Source organism: Dreissena polymorpha, chromosome 4, assembly GCF_020536995.1.
Source record: "Dreissena polymorpha isolate Duluth1 chromosome 4, UMN_Dpol_1.0, whole genome shotgun sequence".
Lineage (NCBI taxonomy): Eukaryota > Metazoa > Mollusca > Bivalvia > Myida > Dreissenidae > Dreissena > Dreissena polymorpha.
In genome coordinates, this window is record NC_068358.1 from 10,795,487 (window position 1) to 10,814,653 (window position 19,167).

General features: G+C 35.3%; 2 protein-coding genes across 5 annotated transcripts in view; one reads left to right on the forward strand and one right to left on the reverse strand.

Annotated features, from left to right (window-relative positions):
• Positions 1 to 9,750, reverse strand: LOC127878137 (F-box only protein 8-like). Of its 3 annotated transcripts, XR_008048746.1 has the most exons (7): positions 9,604 to 9,750; positions 9,060 to 9,326; positions 7,994 to 8,123; positions 7,435 to 7,553; positions 6,062 to 6,246; positions 1,200 to 3,159; positions 1 to 1,037 (listed from the first exon to the last, which is right to left on the reverse strand). XR_008048746.1 is itself a non-coding variant. In XM_052424574.1 (6 exons), exons 2-6 carry the CDS (start codon positions 9,281 to 9,283, stop codon positions 2,966 to 2,968), a joined length of 852 nt encoding a protein of 283 aa, XP_052280534.1. In that variant the 5' UTR covers positions 9,284 to 9,326; positions 9,604 to 9,750; the 3' UTR covers positions 1 to 2,965. The 3 variants fall into 3 exon arrangements, 2 of the variants coding, with proteins under 2 accessions (XP_052280534.1, XP_052280535.1); XM_052424574.1 differs by having other exon boundaries at positions 1 to 3,159; XM_052424575.1 differs by having other exon boundaries at positions 1 to 3,159; positions 9,610 to 9,706.
• The window catches only part of LOC127878129 (uncharacterized), a 27,525-nt gene continuing 18,101 nt past the window's right edge, over positions 9,744 to 19,167 (forward strand). The window contains exons 1-3 of one of the 2 annotated variants that reach the window (XM_052424551.1): positions 9,751 to 9,825; positions 12,717 to 12,778; positions 17,424 to 19,057. In XM_052424551.1, coding sequence (XP_052280511.1) covers positions 12,742 to 12,778; positions 17,424 to 19,057 — 1,671 coding nt within the window. In that variant the 5' untranslated portion in view covers positions 9,751 to 9,825; positions 12,717 to 12,741. Of the gene's footprint in view, positions 9,826 to 12,716; positions 12,779 to 17,423; positions 19,058 to 19,167 lie in introns of both variants that reach the window. The other variant, XM_052424552.1, reaches the window with a different exon arrangement.

Consider the following 19,167-nt stretch of genomic DNA (forward strand, 5'->3'; position numbering starts at 1 on the left):
CTGGTTTACTTTGTTTACTTCAAAATACAAAAACAACCTTGTAAAACAGCACTTAATAAATTATATCAAAACAAGATTAATAAAAGTAACATATATCTAATTATAAACATAACATAAAAACACACAAAGTAAATGTTAATGAGTGTGTTGCATCAACAACACAAAAAAGTGAACAATAGCTTCTCAAAATACTGTTAGAATTAAAGGTTCTCAACAAAAAAAAATTATAAATGAGCTGCATCATACAAAAAGGGTTTTATGCTCAATGTAGCCAGCTTGGTTCCAGACTAGCTGTGCATTTGCAGTCACGTCAGGAGCTGTACTTTCCACTATACATTCACTTACGGTTTTGTGGTTTTATAAACAGACAGCGTAACTGTAGAACTTATTTTCTTGAAATAAGGTACTTAATGAATTTACAAACAAGGGACAAAATTGTCACAAAACCAGGTTTTCATTGTGAAAAAAAATCTGATAAAGGGAGACAACTCAAACTGAACTTTTGAAATGAACAAAGAAAATTAACCCCCTTTGTAAGTTTGTTTTAAAATAAATCTATTTTGAGTCGTGGCGACCTTGACATTGGAGATATGCACATGAATTTTTTTTTTTTTGACCTTTGACCATGAAGGATGACCTTGACCTTTCACCACTAAAAATGTGCAGCTTCATAAGATACACATGCATGGCAAATATCAAGTTGCTATCTTCAATATTGCAAAAGTTATGAGCAACGTTAGTTTTCGGACAGACACACGGACGGACGGACAGACGGTCAAAATTTGTGTGCGTATGAAAAGGCGTTGTCCATATACACATGCATACCAAATATGAAGGTTATATCTCAAGCGACATAGAAGTTAAGAGCATTTTTCGAAACCTAAACGCAGATTTTGAAACCTAAACGCAGACCCCTACTTCAAGGTCAAGGTCACAGGGGTCAAAATTGTTGTGCGTATGGAAAGGCCTTGTCCATATACACATGCATACCAAATATGAAGGTTATATCTCAAGGGACATTTATGGCCATTTTTGACCTTTGAACTCAAAGTGTGACCTTGACCTTGGAGATATCGACGTAATTATTTCGCGCGAGACACCGTCCAATGATGGTGAACAAATGTGCCAAATGATTTTAAAATCTGACAATGAACGACATAGTTATGGCTCGGACAAGCTCATTTATGGCCATTTTTGACCTTTGAACTCAAAGTGTGACCTTGACCTTGGAGATATCGACGAAATTATTTCGCGCGACACACCGTCCAATGATGGTGAACAAATGTGCCAAATTATTTTAAAATCTGACAATGAACGACATAGTAATGGCCCAGACAAGCTTGTTCCGCCCGCCAGCCAGCCCGCCAGCCAGCCAGCCAGCCCGCCCGCATTCGCCAATCTAATAACCAGTTTTTTCCTTCGGAAAACCGGGTTAAAAATAAAGCAACAAATTCTGAAATTATCAGTTGAAATTGAAAGTTTACTAAAATGTCTATTTTTTTATGAATTTGTCACTTCCTATATTGTTCAGTAAGAACATTATACAAATCATTTTAAGTATACTTATTTTTAGTAGTCTGCTTTTGACCATCTAAAGAGAAAAAACAAAGGGAAACAAATAAATGGTTACGGTCTCAATTTAGGAGTTTGGTACATTCAATTTAACAAGACTGGGTACAGCTGATGTGTACTGATACACAAGGGATGGATTGATTTCATTAGTATGTTTTTGCAGAAGACCTGCAAAAAAAAAGTCTATTTACACCATCAGAACAATTAGGATAAAAACAAATCAATGCTATCACTAAATAAAATAATTTCACAAAACTTATAGAGCCCATAGTTTCATGGACATTTGCAAACAATTTAGTGTCAAAATAAGCTTTTTAAAGTTTAAAAAAATAACCCTGATTTAAACATTATTTTTTAAATATAACTTCAGTCCGACAAGTTATTAGATTTTGTCAGACCAAATAGATTGCTTAAGCTTTTTGTAAGACTACATAAACAGGCAGAGCAAAACTGAATATACATCTAATGTGGATTTGTGATAAAGGAATGATAATGAAGTATCAAAATAACACAGGTAAGCAGCTTATTATTTTTCGAGTATTTTTTCAAATTTAAACACGGGAGTCTCAGGTACATTATATTGAAAACATCTCTACATTTTGATACCTTTGATTTGATATGTTTATCTTAAAACATTCTTTACCATCACAAACTTGCTTATACAGCCTTTTGTTCTGTGCAATATATCAAGTAACAGAATAAGAAGGATGTAATTGACTCGGTTGAATAGGTTTTCAGACACTTGGTATTTAGAATTTTGATTTTTTTTCACATACAAAAGACAAAAAATATCTGCCTTATCACATGGCACAAGTTATATGACCAAAATCTCTACAATGACATATTTTAGCTGTCACATTACTGATTACTGTCCATTGTAACAAAGCAGCTGTCATATAGTTAAAATTTAGTTCTCAAGGCAGCTGCCTCATAACTTGCTTCGCTAAATTGGCAATGGCAGGTGCCACATTGTTAAAATAGTGACTTTCCTATCGTTAACATATAAAATATCACATCGCAGACTTGACATGGATTTTAATAACAAACATCGTATGACAGCTGCATTATAAGTTATATATCTTGTGTAACATTGTGAAGATACTAGCCTTGTTCTGGGCAGACTGGGATAAATGAATGTGCGTAGTGTCCTCCCAGTTTAGCCTGTCCAGTCTGCACTGGCTAATCAGGGACAGCAATTTTTTATTTTATGACATTTTTACATAAAGAAAGTATCTCCTAAAAAAAATCCATTCTAAGAGAAAATTGTCATTCCTGATTTGCCTATGATGACTGCACAGGCTAATCTGGGACTACACTTTATGCAAATACTTTAAGTCCAGTTTTCCCAGACCGGGGCTCATATCTACTTTCAAGCTATGATATATATCCACTGTCACATGGCAGCTGCCACATGGCCCACCAGATAGACATTGTCATATAAGTCCCCTACGAGGTCCTCATTCACACCAGTAGCTGCACGTTTTGTGTTCTTGATGAACTCTCGCTTAGACATCTTGTTTCTCACGTGTGGACTTGACAGATCCACTGACAGCATGATGAGAGAAAAACACAACACGTACACCGCGTCTACAAGGAAAAGAAAACATTTGGTTAATCAATGTAAACAAAAAACTCTTAAACTACATGTTTTTCGTTACTTGCAATAATAAGATGTTTTCTAGCTACTTTTGCCAAGAATTTCCACCTGTGTAATGATGCATTGCCATTTTTTCACCCAGGGGTATGATTTGCAAAATATTTATAGATGACAACAATCTGATGTCAAAAACCATATATAAATGCAATTAAAATAAATATAAACAATTCCACCCCTCCTTTACTTGACTACAGGGGCATGTCCAGTTTGATCCCTGGGGCATGATTTGAAAAACAAGAGCTGTCTCCATAGGATGACAAATGCCCCAAATAAACGCTTTGATACAAGTTATTGAAATGCACTAAGCGACCCCGTGACCTAGTTTTTGACCCGGCATGACCCATATTCGAACTTGACCTAGATATTGTCTAGATACAACTTCTGACCAAGTTTGGTAAAGATCGGATGAAAACTATTTGAATTAGAGAGCAGACACGAAAAGTGTGACAGACTGACCAACGGACAGTGCGAAAACTATATACCCCCTTTTCTTCGAAAGGGGGCATAAAAACTGATAAGAGGAAAACGAGTTGATGCTACACACTAAATATTGAGTTATTATACCACATAAGCCTGTATAAATCATGTGACCCTTAAGGCATGACCAGTTTTGACCCCAGGGGCATGGTTTGAACTCACTTCGTAGAGGACATCTATACAACATTTCACTATGAATATTAAACCTCTGACCCTTGGAGTTTCAGAACAGATTTTTTTAGTTGTTTACTATATAAGTCTATACAAAATATCATGTGTCTACAGAAGAATGGCCAGTATAAAACCAGGTTCATGATTTGAACAAACTAAGTAAAGCACCAATACACAATTTTACACACCAACTATTTAATCTCTGAGCCTTGCTGTTGAGAATTTGAAGAATTTAAGTTATTTACTATACAAGTATATATAAATCAGGTGACCCCTGGCGCATGGCAAGTTTTGACCCCAATATAAGATTTGAACAAGCATCTGGGTTTAAGAGAACAAGAGTTTTAAAGTTTTAAATTTCAAAATAAATTTTTAGCTCTGTGACCAACATATGTAGTAACATAATGTACAGTTTACGGTATCTATATTTCTATTGAATTGTTCAAGCTTTTGTTTGAATGCCTTCAGCATGATAACTAATCAACAGTATTAACTATTATTTCTTCAATTCTGTGCGGAGATTTAACAAGAGATGGGCTGTCAGAAACACAATGCCCTCTACTGCGCTGCTTTTATTAAAAAAAAATTTTTTTTATCATATCCCTTTGGATTATATCATTTGGCAGGTACAGATCATTTTCACAAGGGAAGTAATATTTATATTACTTCCCTTGTGAAAATGAGCTAAATGATAAATATAAATTATCTCCCTTTAAAGCTTGTTACTTCCCTTGGATTTGTTATTTTGACCTTTGACCTTGAAGGATTACCTTGACCTTGATACACATGCATGCCAAATATCAAGTTGCTATGTTCAATATTGCAAAAGTTATGGCCGATGTTAAAGTTTTTTGACGGACATACAGACTGACTGACAGACAGACAGACGGACTGACAGTTTAACTGCTATATGCCACCCTACCGGGGGCAAAACAAGAGCTGTCAGAGGACAGCGCGCTCGACTATTCGAGTGCTTGGCAGTATAACGAAAACCATCATGGGGAAATTGTTAATATTCAATAAGGTCAAGGTAATATAGTCATATTCTAAGTGGAAGAGGACCATAATTAAAACATTGATCGTTTATGTCTTAAAGAAGTTGTACTTTATAGACAATTCTGAGTTCATGTATATTTTCCACAATCTATTGAACATTTGTAAAGACATAAAACAAACTAATAAGATTTTATTTCAAGTTTGATATCAATAGCTTGGGTGGGATGGTTGGACTGTCCCTCAAAAATAAAATAAATAAGTATTTGTGTTGTTTTTTTACCATGTTTCAAAAAAAATCTTTTTGGGTGGGGGTGCGGTGGGGGGAGGGGGGGAGTAAAATGTGGGTGTGGTCATTTATTAGATGCTCTTTCAAAAAGAAGAGAAAAAAAAAATGTTTTTTTGTTGTTAATTTTTTTTTGGGGGGGGGATTCTGGGGTGGGGTGTGGGGGGATGGTTTGGGTGGAGTCCATTGTGGCATGTCAGGAAAGTGTTGTTTTGTCAAAGCATGAATCAAATCTGATCATAAATAAAGAAGTTATGGCAATTTAAAGGTGGTGCGCAAACTTTAACATAGATTTATCAATTATATGCATATTCTAAGTGAAAAAAGGGCCATAATTATTACAAAATGCTTGATACAGTTGTCTGCTCTTCTTTATAGGTTGGGGTCATGTTGGTAAAGAAGTATGCAAAATATAAAAGCAATATGTCAAGGGACATAGAAAATATTGGAGGTGGTACGCAAACTTTGACATAGATTTATCGATAATATGCATATTCTAAGTGAAAAAAGGGCCATAATTCTTACAAAATGCTTGATACAGTTGTGTGCTCTTGTTTATAGGTTGGGATCATGTTGGTTAAGAAGTTGTAAAATATAAAAGCAATTTGTCAAGGGACATAGAAAATATTGGAGGTGGTATGCAAACGTTGACATTCCAACGGTCAAGCCGACGCCGGGGTGAGTAGGATAGCTCCACTATATATATTTCATATATAATAGTCGAGCTAAAAATGCCAAAAGTAGCATCTCATCTAGACAATCATCTGACTAATAAATAAAAGTACACATGTACATACTAACAGACTCAACAAAACTTAAAGTCTACAGAACAACATAAGCCCATTATTTAAACAAATCAAAAGCATACAAATACATATTATACAAAATAATATACATTCCATTACCTTTTTCTAATCCAAGCTTAGGGTTACAGCTGCAAAACCGTTCTGCAAACCGATCAATGATGTGTTCTAGGTAGCTGCCTCTCTCCCTTGGAGCTGATATATGCCGGAACAGTTTACGCATTGCATTCGGCAGGAACTGATTCTCATAATTCTGTAGCTGCATTACACAGTCAAGGACGTCACGTCTGTCAAAGCAATGATAGGTATCAATTGTCAATGAGATTGAAATATTGCAATAAAAACCATCACTGAACATTTTTTCCACAAATAAGATAATCAGCAATTTTCACAGAGAAATATGTATTAGCAATAATTAGGGATTATCTGAATGAATAACCAGTATAACGTCGCTGTCGTTCTCAAACCTCGTAGCTCCCAAAATTTCCAAAATATTTTTTTCGTCTTTTCCGAATATATGAAGTCTGGTGCGTGTTTTGTGCTATATCTCGTAGCTCTACGCCAATCAGAGCCCTTGAAAAAGCCACGTGACGAAATGTTGTAGAATGATTGTTGGCTTTTTCCCCGGCAAAAAGTCGTAGCGACGCCATTTCACCTATAGGTACGTCGTTTCGTTTGGACAAATTTGAAAAAAACGTTTTTCTAAAAAAATTTATTTGCAACTACGAGGTTTCCTATCAGGACGAATTGTCGTACCTCATAAAAATGACAAAACTGTGGTGACAAAATATCGTAGCCACCATGTCTGACTGTCAGTATGACTTATCAGTATGACTTACGCGTCTACGGCTTATACCGTATTTTGCAGCTTCATTTGTTTGGTATTTTTACAGAATTTCAATTTCTAAAACATCGTTATAAAAAAAAATGAGACGTTTTTTTCTCTCTCCTGAAAAGTTGGCATTTTGTAGCTACGAGGTTTGAGAACGACAGCGACGATAAGCTTTCTCTTGTGGGGTTACTTTGTAGAAACAGTCTTATTGTCTTTCAATTTTTGAACAAAGAAAAACATGAAGCATCAAAACAGCTTCCTTTATCATAATTATAACTGAGACCATCATAGTGGACTGAGATTAAAACATTATACAAAAAACACAACTTTCATAGAATTTGAAACTTTCTTTAAATATAATAACCAACAATTTTTAAGAGAAATGTGGATTAGCATTAATTAGGTATTATATGCATTGCTAAACTGCCATCTATGGTTTTCTCTCGTTTGGCTAGAAACGGTCAAATTTTCCCCCATTTTAACTTTTCGTACAAAGTAAATTGAAATTTCATAACAAATTTCTTGATCTTAATCGAAACAAAATTAAATAATGTCATAACAAATTCGTCTGTAAAAAAAGGAAACAGATATATAGAATGAATACATATATTCAGACATTTTGGTAAAATGTTTCACAAGTTACCTTTTTTCTAAGAAGCGCCGTTTCGGTTCAGATTTGATTTTTTTAGTTGTTTGGATGAATTTTGCTATTTCCATTGGACAGTTGTCTACAAGGCCTCTTTTGATGAGGTAGTCTTCACCCTTCAAACGCAAGCATACGTACAAAAATTACATCATTTTCAACTAATGATATCATAGTAAAATAGTGAGCATAGAATAATCAGTTGTAAAAATATTTTGTAAGCATGTGCATCAGTTAGAAGATGATATCCGATATTGTTCACAGTTTGACAGGTTATAAAATTATTCATACTTTCAAAAACAAATTTATGTATTATACCGGTCATCAAACAAGAAAAACAACCCTTTTTACTAGGAAAAATGTTAAAAACAAGTAAGTTTATACATAATAATCAAGTGAAATCTAGAAAACAATTAAGTGTTTGTAACACATTTCATAATGAATAAAAAAAATATTGCCATCTAGAACTTATGCATCAAGTGATTTTAAAAATAAAATTGAATGAAATTATTTTATTTAATGAGATTATCACCACAAGTATTATCAGTCAAAACCTTACACCAAATGGGTCTGCATTGAAAGTAAGAGTTGCTTCATCCAGTACCAGGTACAGCTTGCGATATGAGAAGTCTCCATGTTTCCGAGCAACGTGATATATGCTGACACAGCCCCAAGATGTCTTGCACAAGCTGAAATTGTGCATGAGGTAATAATTAAATAATTCAAATGCTTATTTAAGGACTGCTGATATAGAAATTTAATGTGCAGTGGTATGATATTTTCTTTGATTTTTGTCAATGCATTTTAGGCTTCTCCATAACATTACCGGTAAGTGTTGTTTTTTATTGCTAGGACTCATAATTGTGGAGTACCGGTAAATAGAATTGAATTTAATGTATTTAATTAAGATAAGTTTATATACATTAATAAGCAGGGATCAACGGTATCTTTTTACAGACAAGCAAATATCTTAACTACTTTGGCTGCCTGCAAAAAGAATAAGGAGCCCAGAACCAAGTACACTTCATAATATCTTAAAATAACTTTTAGGAAAACAAAATCAGACAACAACACAACATGACTGATATGACTCAATGCATTATGCCTCTTTATGAACCTCAAGCTTAATTCTTAATAAAATAAACTTAAGGGAAAATTTGTCAAGCTTTAAAGTTTTCTTCAAGCTTTTAGCCCAGTCAGAATACCAATTTATAAAATTGACCTGCCCTTTCATCAACTGTGGGCGAACCAGCAACCAATAATTTATATCCCTACTAATAAGTAAACCACTCCCAGTAATTTAAGTTTTCTAAGCATCATTAAGTTATCTATCTTTATGTAACAATTACATAGCATCCTCTGTTTTAGACATAAGGTTCTGCTTAAGTATTATGTTTTAAACATAGGAGTAACAAAAATCAAGTTATGCTATGGAAGAATGCTGCACTGGGGCAAAACTAGCTTTTCTTAAATTTATACATTTATTTAATTTAGCTCTTAAGTCTTTTAGGGAGATCGAAAGAACACAATTACAGGGGGGAGCGAACCTGTAATCTCCTATGCAGAGGCCATATCCACTAAACCATGGCAACATGAAAAAGAAATCACTTCAACCAGTTGCTAACCTTTGCCAAAGCACTTCATCATTGCCAAGTTCATTCCACACACAGGCTGCCAAACAGAGGTCAGTGGCGTCAAGGTGGGACAAAACATGGAGGCTGATTTCTGGTGGGAGGAATGACAGGTCAGGGAACTTCATCGGGGCCGTGATGTGGCTGTTCCTGCCATCGCTCTGGTACTGATATGCTGCCAGTCCACTTTCCTGCAATCGCTGCAACAACTGACCCATACTGTCACTGTGTGTCAGTTAATTCATCACGCCTAGCCACTACCTGTATATGCAAAATATTTGGTACACAACTTAGAATGTTTTGTTAATTTCCATTTATCAAAACACAGCTGGAAATTAAAAAAAATCAATGATTAAACTGGTTAACTGACTTCAAAACACTTTTCCTAAATTAATTAAATATAACGTCCGAAATACACTTCAATATCCGAAACATATGATATTGTCCTAATTGAATACAGTGCTTTAATTTTAATTGCAAACTTCTTAACAGGAGTGACCATTATCGTATGATATAGTTTTCTATAAATAATATTTACTTTGACCTGTTTGCATCACACACAGGTGCAAAAACTCAAATAGTGTTGTGTTGTAAAAATTGACGTGGAAGCAGCCATTTTTCCGGAAATTCGGGCCGCCCGGAAATTCCAATCTAAAGCGAAACTAGGAAATCCCCGGGTTTTTTAAACAGGTAATACAGCACGGTGTGTACACAATGTTTGATACTTTACTGAGAGAGCTTTTGTAGTTTGCTTCAACAGGTCAGGTAAGTTATTTAGTAATATTTTATTCACTACTTTGATGCATTTAATCTATTTAAAATAATATTTTCAACACCGATTCACTTCACATTGATATTGAACTTCTCTTATGACAATACAGTCAATCTCAACTATGCAATGGCCCCCATTACCAACCCTGGGGCGCCCCGCCCACATAGACCACACCCCACCCAAAATTGCCTTTTACTATAATTTCTCATTTCTACACCGATTCACTTCAATTGATACTGAACCTCTCTATGACAATACGTCAATCTCAACTATGCATGGCCCCAGTACCACCCTGGGGCCCCGCCCACATAGACCACACCCGCCCCAAAATTGCCTTTTACTATAATTTCTCATTTCTACACCGATTCACTTGCAAATTGATTACTGAAACTTCTCTTATGACAATACGGTCAATCTCAACTATGGCACAATTACCAACCCTGGGGCGCCCTGCCCACATATGTCCACCCACCCAAATTGCCTTTTACTATAACTCTCTTCATTTTCTTACACCAATTCACTTCTAATTGATGATGAACTTCTCTTATGACAATACGGTCAATCTCAGCTATGCATGGCCCCATTACCAACCCTGGGGCACACCTAGGTCAAAACATTCGGCGTTTATATCTATATTTACTTTAACAACGTATTGTGTGGACTACAATAATGTAGATAATGATTAATGTTAATTATGTGAATAGTCGCAATTGTTTATATTTAGCAATTGCATCATCTGCGTTATATTGTGAAATCGCAAATGTCATGTGAATAGACTTAAATTAAAATGTACCACGATAATATTTGTGAATGATAATTTACTAAGTGAAGTGCAAACCCGTTTATTTTATGTAAAATAATTGATAACCATTAATGAGCCTTTTCACAGATTTTGACATGGATTGAAGTTTGTTATTAAATGATAAATATATTGATAAATGTAAACATTGGATCTAAAAAGCTCCAGTAAAAAGAAAAAGAATACAATTATAAAAATATTTTTAATAAGTAACCCTCAACCTAGTCCATATAAACGTACTCCCAGAGCCTTTGATAATTTTTGCTATGGCGGCAACCGTTTGGGTTATAAAGCTGTGAGTTCAATTATTGCAACTACCCTCAACTGGGCTCGAACCACTGACCCTTGGAGTCCTGGAGTAAAAGCCTACAGCTTAATAGACCACTCTGCGATCTATAACATTTTATAACATTAAATTTTGTTAATTTGTTGGGTTCTTGTTTAATCTACAAGTATAATTGAATGGGAAAACCAAATCTTTGTCTCTATATATGTTAGTTACAAATGATTCATAATTCATTAAAAAGTGTGTGCAATATTTGGAGATTTGCAAAAGACCATCATGCATGCATACAGTATGTTATTGAATTGAATGATGATAGGACATTTTAAAAGCAGACAGAGTAAGCTCAAAATTCCTGCTCCAAGAAAAAATATTGAGAGAACGTGTGTTTTCCTGTTCCAGGCAAGACAATGTAATGCCAAAGTGGGCAATATTTTGTATGCTACTGGGCAATACATTTTCCATCAGCTTATTGTCCCTTACCAATGAAACAAGACTTATGGTTTGCGCTCTGTGTGTGAGTCTGTGAGTCTGTCACACTTTTCTGGATCCTGCGAGAACTTTAAAAGTTCTTCATATGATTTTTTTTGAAACTTGCAACATGGACAGATGGCAATATGGAGATTATGCACGTCATTTCATTTTGTTCCTACGTAAAGAATTCTGGTTGCTATGGCAACAAATAGACTAGAAATATTGCTGAAAATGGTGGATCCTGCGAGAACTTTAAAAGTTCTTCATATTTTTTCATGAAACTTGAAACATGAATAGATGGCAATAAGGAGATTATGCACGTCATTTCATTTTGTTCATATGTCAATAATACTAGTTGCTTTGGCAACAAATAGACTAGAAATATTGCTGAAAATGGTGGAGTTTCACCGGTAGGGGATCATATTGCTTGACAATAGTCTTGTTTGAATTTGTTATTGTTTGTAAATGCTATGATAACTTATATCATTAAAACAATTTCTGTTATGCAAACATATTGCTTTTATTTTCCATGAAAAAAATTCTATCATAATTGCTCAGCTTTATAAGTCAGATATTAGATAATTAAGAATAAGTATGTACAGGTTGGGAATTTCATAATTGTATGCAAAAAATGCAAGGCATTTAAAGGCATTAGGTTTTTAAATCCTGGGAAAACATTGAACATACGGTAAGCTAACTGAATGGACAGGCAGTTTAAACTGAATAATTGAATTTTACCCTCTAATAAATTTGATTCAAAATCCATTTCATATGTAGAAATGATCTTAAATCTACATATTGCAAAGTATTGGATTTTTATATAGAAAATCAGCAATCCCATGCTTAACTCAATTTAGCTTGTCACAACAATATGGAAAACTCTGTCTTATTAACTTAATTTGTCTGTGATAGAGCATGCTTTGCCCCATATCCCCTTTTCATTCATTGGTATTTCCCTGTATTGCCCAGTTAACCCAGTATGACTTCTTTTTTCCAAATACATGTATATTACCCACTAGGGCAGGGCAAGACTATAAAACCTGCAGGTTTAATGCCAAACCCGAAAGCCATTAGGTAATGAACCATTTAAATCCCCATATCTCTTATTCAAGTGTGACAGTTGTCAGTTTAATACTGTTAGTATGTTAACGGGCTGTCACGATATGACTGGCTTATCAAAAATGTTCATAATGATAAAAAAACATCACATATAGAGTTCTATTACAATTTTGTTTCATGTAAAACTTATAAACAAGATGTTTCAACATAAAATCATCTATAAACTTCTTTCCATATCAATATTCTAGCTATTATATCTTGTAGTAAAAACATCATAGGAAGCAAAGAAATGGCTGGAACAACAGAGTTCTCCAGAGCAAGATATGGTAAGGTCTATAATAAAATTCATGTCTACAGTAAACACTTACAATATATAAGCTGCATTTTCATACTGTCAGACTGCACGCATATACTTACTGCACACTTACAGATTTAGCACTTATAATGTCACAGCCTCAACACACTTGCTCTCTCTGTATACCCTTACAGCTATTACTCCTAATTTGTTTGCATATATATTTTTACATTTTTTTGTCTAAAAATAAAGATGCAATTTTTGTTTGCAAATTATGTGTATTCAAATTTTATAGACAAAGTATTATTGAAACATACACAGTATGACATTGTTTCAGACTGATGTTGATTAATGATGGTGCTAGTTTGTCAGATGCCAGAGATTTCAGCATTATTAAATTTTAAACAGGTTTGAAATCATTTCATATGTTTCAATGTGTCTTACAGAAATTTACCTTGGGACTGTTTTTGTTCACTGTATTTAAAATATAGCTATATGAATTGTGTGAATCTGAAATTAATTCAATAAAATATGCAAGCTACGATATAATAGTTTATTTTTAATATATTCGTGAACCAGCAAACATACATTCAACATGTGGTATTTTAATACCCCCATTACTGGTAATGGGGGCTATATAGGAGTCACTTTGTCGGTCTGTCGGTCCCGAAAATTTTATCTGATCTTCACCAAACTTGGTCAGAAGTGGTATCTAGATGATGTGTAGGTCAAGTTTGAATATGAGTCATGTCGGGTTAAAAACTAGGTCACGGGGTCACTTGGTGCGTTTTAAACAGAAAGTTTGTCCGGACCATATCTATGTCATTTATTGTTAGATTTTAAAATGACTTGATACATTTGTTCACCATCATGGGACGGTGCGTCACGCGAAAGAATTACTTCGATATCTCCAAGGTCAAGGTCACACTTGGAGTTCAAAGGTAAAATGCTTGTCTGGGCCATATCTATGTCGTTCAATGAGAGATTTTAAAATCATTTGGGTCATTTATTCACCATCATTGGACGGTGTGTCGCGCAAAAGAATTATGTTGATATCTCCAAGGTCAAGGTCACACTTGGAGTTCAAAAGTTAACAATGGCCATAAATGAGCTTGTCCGGGCCATAACTACATCGTTCATTGTGAGATTTTAAAATCATTTGTTCACCATCATTTGACTGTGTGTTGCACGAAAGAATTACGTCGATTTCTCCAAGGTCAAGGTCACACTTTGAGTTCAAAGGTCAAAAATGGCCTTAAATGATCTTGTCCGAGCAATAACTATGTAGTTCATTGTGAGATTTTCAAATGACTCTGTAAATTAATTTTGTTCACAGTCATTGGATTGTGTGTCATGCGAAAGAATTCAAAAGTTTGAAGGTCAAAATGGCCATAAATGATAATGCCATACATGTAATAATTCTTAAAAATTGCATAAATTAGCTTCTCTTCTTTTGTGAAGACAGCATGCAAAATAGTCTGTGTCAATGCAGCATGTGGGGGTATACGTCACGTCTGTGACAAAGCTCTAGTTTGTCATGCTTTTTGTTTTGAGCAGGATTGTTGTAGAAACAAAACAATCTTATGATTTACGCTAATGTGAATCATTAACCACTACATTTCTAAAGCAACCAGCTAATCCTATTCGTTAGGATTATCATAACTGGCTCTAATCGACATGATGTTATTCAATGTATCACATAACTGTTTGCAATTGTGTGAAACCTTTGATTTATGTAAATGTATTTTACTTGATAACACTTATCGGTTGCACAATTAAATTTTCACCAATGTAAGTGAGTCTACATAGACTTTCACAGACTGCACAATTACATTCTCAGCACTTAAACCAAGTCAACAAAACATGCACTCATTGCTCATGTTCATTCAGCACTGTATGTGAGTCAAGTAAACGGTGCACAGACTGCACACTTACATATTCAGCGCTGTAACTAAGTAAACTAGAAATGGCGCGGCAGAGGCCGACGCGTATCCCCACGCCGAATGTTTGACCTAGGTGTGCCCCAGGGTTGGTAATGGGGCCATGCATAGCTGAGATTGACCGTATTGTCATAAGAGAAGTTCATCATCAATTAGAAGTGAATTGGTGTAGAAATGAAGAAGTTATAGTAAAAGGCAATTTTGGGTGGGTGTGACATATGTGGGCAGGGCGCCCCAGGGTTGGTAATTGTGCCATGCATAGTTGAGATTGACCGTATTGTCATAAGAGAAGTTCAGTATCAATTTGAAGTGAATCGGTGTAGAAATGAAGAAATTATAGTAAAAGGCAATTTTGGGCGGGTGTGGTCTATGTGGGCGGGGCCCCAGGGTTGGTAATGGGGCCATGCATAGTTGAGATTGACCGTATTGTCATAAGAGAGGTTCAGTATCAATTTGAAGTGAATCGGTGTAGAAATGAAGAAATTATAGTAAAAGGCAATTTTGGGTGGGTGTGGTCTATGTGGGCGGGGTGCCCCAGGGTTGGTAATGGGGCCATGCATAGTTGAGATTGACTGTATTGTCATAAGAGAAGTTCAATATCAATTTGAAGTGAATCGGTGTAGAAATGAAGAAATTATAGTAAAGGTAATTTTGGGTGGGTGTGGTCTATGTGGGCGGGGCCCCAGGGTTGGTTATGGGGCCATGCATAGTTGAGATTGACCCTAATGTCATAAGAGAAGTTCAGTATCAATTTGAAGTGAATCCGTGTAGAAATGAAAAAATTATAGTAAATGGAATTTTTTGGTGGGTGTGGCCTATGTGGGCGGGCGCCCCAGGGTTGGGATTGGGGCCATGCATAGTTGAGATTGACCCTAATGTCATAACAAAAGTTCAGTATCAATTTGAAGTGAATCCGTGTAGAAATGAAAAAATTATAGTAAATGGAAATTTTTGGTGGGTGTGGCCTATGTGGGCGGGGCGCCGCAGGGTTGGGAATGGGGCCATGCATGGTTGAGATTGACCGTATTGTCATAAGAGAGGTCCAGTATCAATTTGAAGTGAATCGGTGTAGAAATAAAGAAGTAAATGTAAAATAACCTAAAAAAATGAGTGATAATTTCTGACGCGGCCCCACCCCAACCGCTATAACTTTTGACCCAGGGGTCAGATCAAAATTCCAAATAGTGCAGGGTCGCACATATGCTCATAGCTACCATGTGTGTAAGTTTCAAGGTTCTAGTGCTTTTAGTGTAGGAGGAGATAGTGGCCAGGACGGACGGACAGACAGACGGACGGACGGCGGAGATAACCACAATATCCCCACCTTTTTTTCAAAAAGCGTGGGGATAACAAATCTTGCACTTACTGCACATGTACCATAACAGCACTGTAACTGAGTCAACAAACACCTGCACTTACTGTACACAAAAAATACAACAGAATGCCCAATGTGCTTGCAGGTGTATCAAAATGTATCCATATTGTTTAGCATGCATATATTATCAAATAACTTTGCTGACATGACAAGCATTACTGCTATTAGAGTAGTGTGGCACACACACAAAAAACAGGTCTCTAGGTCTATGGAAGTTCAAGGTCACAATTAACAGTTTTAAGGTCAAATATATGATATTCATCAAAAACACTTCTGCTTATTTAACAGCATATTATCCAGCATGGATACATTTGAAATAATATAGCAGAAATGGTAAGCATGATGGGTCAGAGTGTCATCTGAAAGAGTTAGGTTCATACAATAAAGACCAAGGTCACATTTAATTCAAGGTCAAATGTCAAGTGTTAGAAATATGTCCTGAGCACGTTGACTCTAGCATAACTTTCTCAGGCATTTGGGCATTGGTATATCAAATCACTTTAGTTCCAAGCTCAATGTCACAACTCAAGGTCAAATCTTATCTCTTAAAAGAGCTAGACTTAAATGGATTGATTTACAAATTGACCAGGCAGAAGTTACATGTATGTTACAATTGACATTTATATACATACCAGGCCCTAAATACAAGGTCAAGGTCATATTACATGGTAAAATAGAACTTTTCAAAATCAAGCCCTAAAACAGCAAGGATGATTTTAAAAATAACTTTGCATAAGTGTAAATAAATTTGTTATGAAAAATGCTTTTCATGAACCATCTGCCAACATCAACTCTTTTAACTTGGTTTTAAGAATAATTTTATTTACCATTGGTGGATGTTTAAATAACTAAACACAAGTGACAAGCTTTGTTTGTTTGTATGTCACACATATAAAGGAACTTAGGTCCATAAGACCAAGGTCACTCTATAAGCTTCTATGTTTGATACACTGGCAAATTAGTTCGCTGTTGTTTTATTCTAAGCCCTTATAGAAAATCAGGCAGTGACCTGTTATTCTCCATATATCTTTCAATTATTTCCTTATTCAGATAAGCATTTTACGTATTATAAACAGAAATGTAAATCTTAACTTATGTTGGTGTGGGAGTGGTATACTGGTAAATTTCATAAATTAATTATAACTGCATAATGTTAAGGGCATATTTTGAACCTGGGAAACAAGAAATTTGAAACAAATTAATAAAAATATAAATCTTTATACATGTATTTATCAGTTTCTATTGATTTGTTAGACATGTATGGTGTATTCAGAATGGTGAAGGACGCTCAAACATCCTTAAAAGTATGCATAGAAATATGACACATTTTGAAAATGGGAATTTAATATGTTCCATTTTAGATTCTAGTACAGACGGTGATGACGAAACCTCGATATTTACACAAAGAAGCATTTATCAATCAAATCCTGAAAAGGAATATATTGAAAGAAACCCAGAAGAACTTCTGCATTGCATGAGACAGATGAATGAACATGCTTTAGAAGCTACAGGCTTTTTTTGTGGGTCTCCTTATCTTCCTCAGTATCAGTTACCGTATGTACTGTCAAGTACTTTTGTATGTCAGTATCAAGTTTTTGATATGAGGAAGTCGCAGACTTTCACAGAGTCACAAAGAGATCAAAGACTGTTAGCTAAGACTGGCTTAACAGACCAGGCATTAAAGAAATGTGTTTGTGAACAATTTTCTACAACTGCTGAGCAAGTGCAGATAGTTCATTTTGATATGAAAACAGAGGGATCAGCATTGAAAACTACTGTTGTCATTTTGCCCGAAATTGTACAAAACATGCCCTTCAACAAACTCCTGATTGAGACATACACAGACGAACATAGGTTATCAAGAATCATATGTGGTTTGTGGAAGGCTGACATTAAAGTAGATGAGTTTAAACAAATGCTGATGGAATTTCTAGGTTGGAAGTCTATAGCATTGTGTAAAGACGGTAGAATTATTTATAATGCAGTTGAAGATCAACTGAGGGAAAATCAAGACCTGACAAGAGTGCAGGCCTTTCAGTTTGGTCATATGAAGGTAACATTAGTCTACAGCATAAATGCTGACAGTGAATATCGATTCATATGTACTTTAAATGGGGCCAAATCTGTGTTGGAAGCAAAAGAGAAAATCCTTACAAAATTTTCAAGAGAATTTGAAGCCATAAATGAAACAAAAGGCCAAATTCTACACCTTTGTATCAGAGACCAAATTATTCAAGATGACATTTGTTTAGGTGTGGCTATGCAAAGTATAACTCGTAGGGATGACACTCCTATCAGTCTTCACTTTGCTTCCCAGGATGCAATCACCGTTACTTTAGTCAGTAATGAATTGAAAATGAGACAAAAGTTGCTAATTGTTCCACAGCAGTGTTCTACTGCTTATCTGCGCGAAAGGATAGGAAAGCTAGCGGCATGTGACGCAAATTCCATTAAACTTGTTTTCAACGAAAAACTTATCGATGAGTTAGATGATCTTTCGCAAACCTATGGTAACAATTGCAAAAGCGGATGCACTTTGAATGTTGGTTTGAAGAAACAAAAAACGTTAAAAATCAAGAACCCAATTAACAATGAAGAAAAGGCCTTTAAAATGTATATGCTTGAGCCAGTTCAAAAGTTGGTGGAACGCATAAGTGAACATTGGAATTTAGATGTGTTGACAATGTGCCTTTTTTGTCGTGATGTTCCGATGAAATGTAACAGTTTGCTTCAGCACTATGCAATAAAAAACAACATGCAGCTAGAGTTGAAGTTGTTCCCAAACAGAATAGCAATACAAGTGAGAATTGTATTCAAGAAGAGGACATTGAACTTGGTTGTAGCAGACAGTGCAGTTACTACAGTAGAAGACTTGTTGACATACTGCGCGGTTAAGATGCAGTATCCCAGGACATGTTCAAGAGCTATTCTTCGGAATAAATGCTTGAAAACAGAAGTATCTCTGAAGGATGAAGGTTTCTCCACAAATGAAAAGGTAAAGTAAAAGTTCAGTTCTTATGTTTGAAAATCATTTTGACATAATCTTTGTTTAGGGAGTGAGAATGAGTTTCTTAACTAGTTATGTCAGAAGAATGGCATTCTATA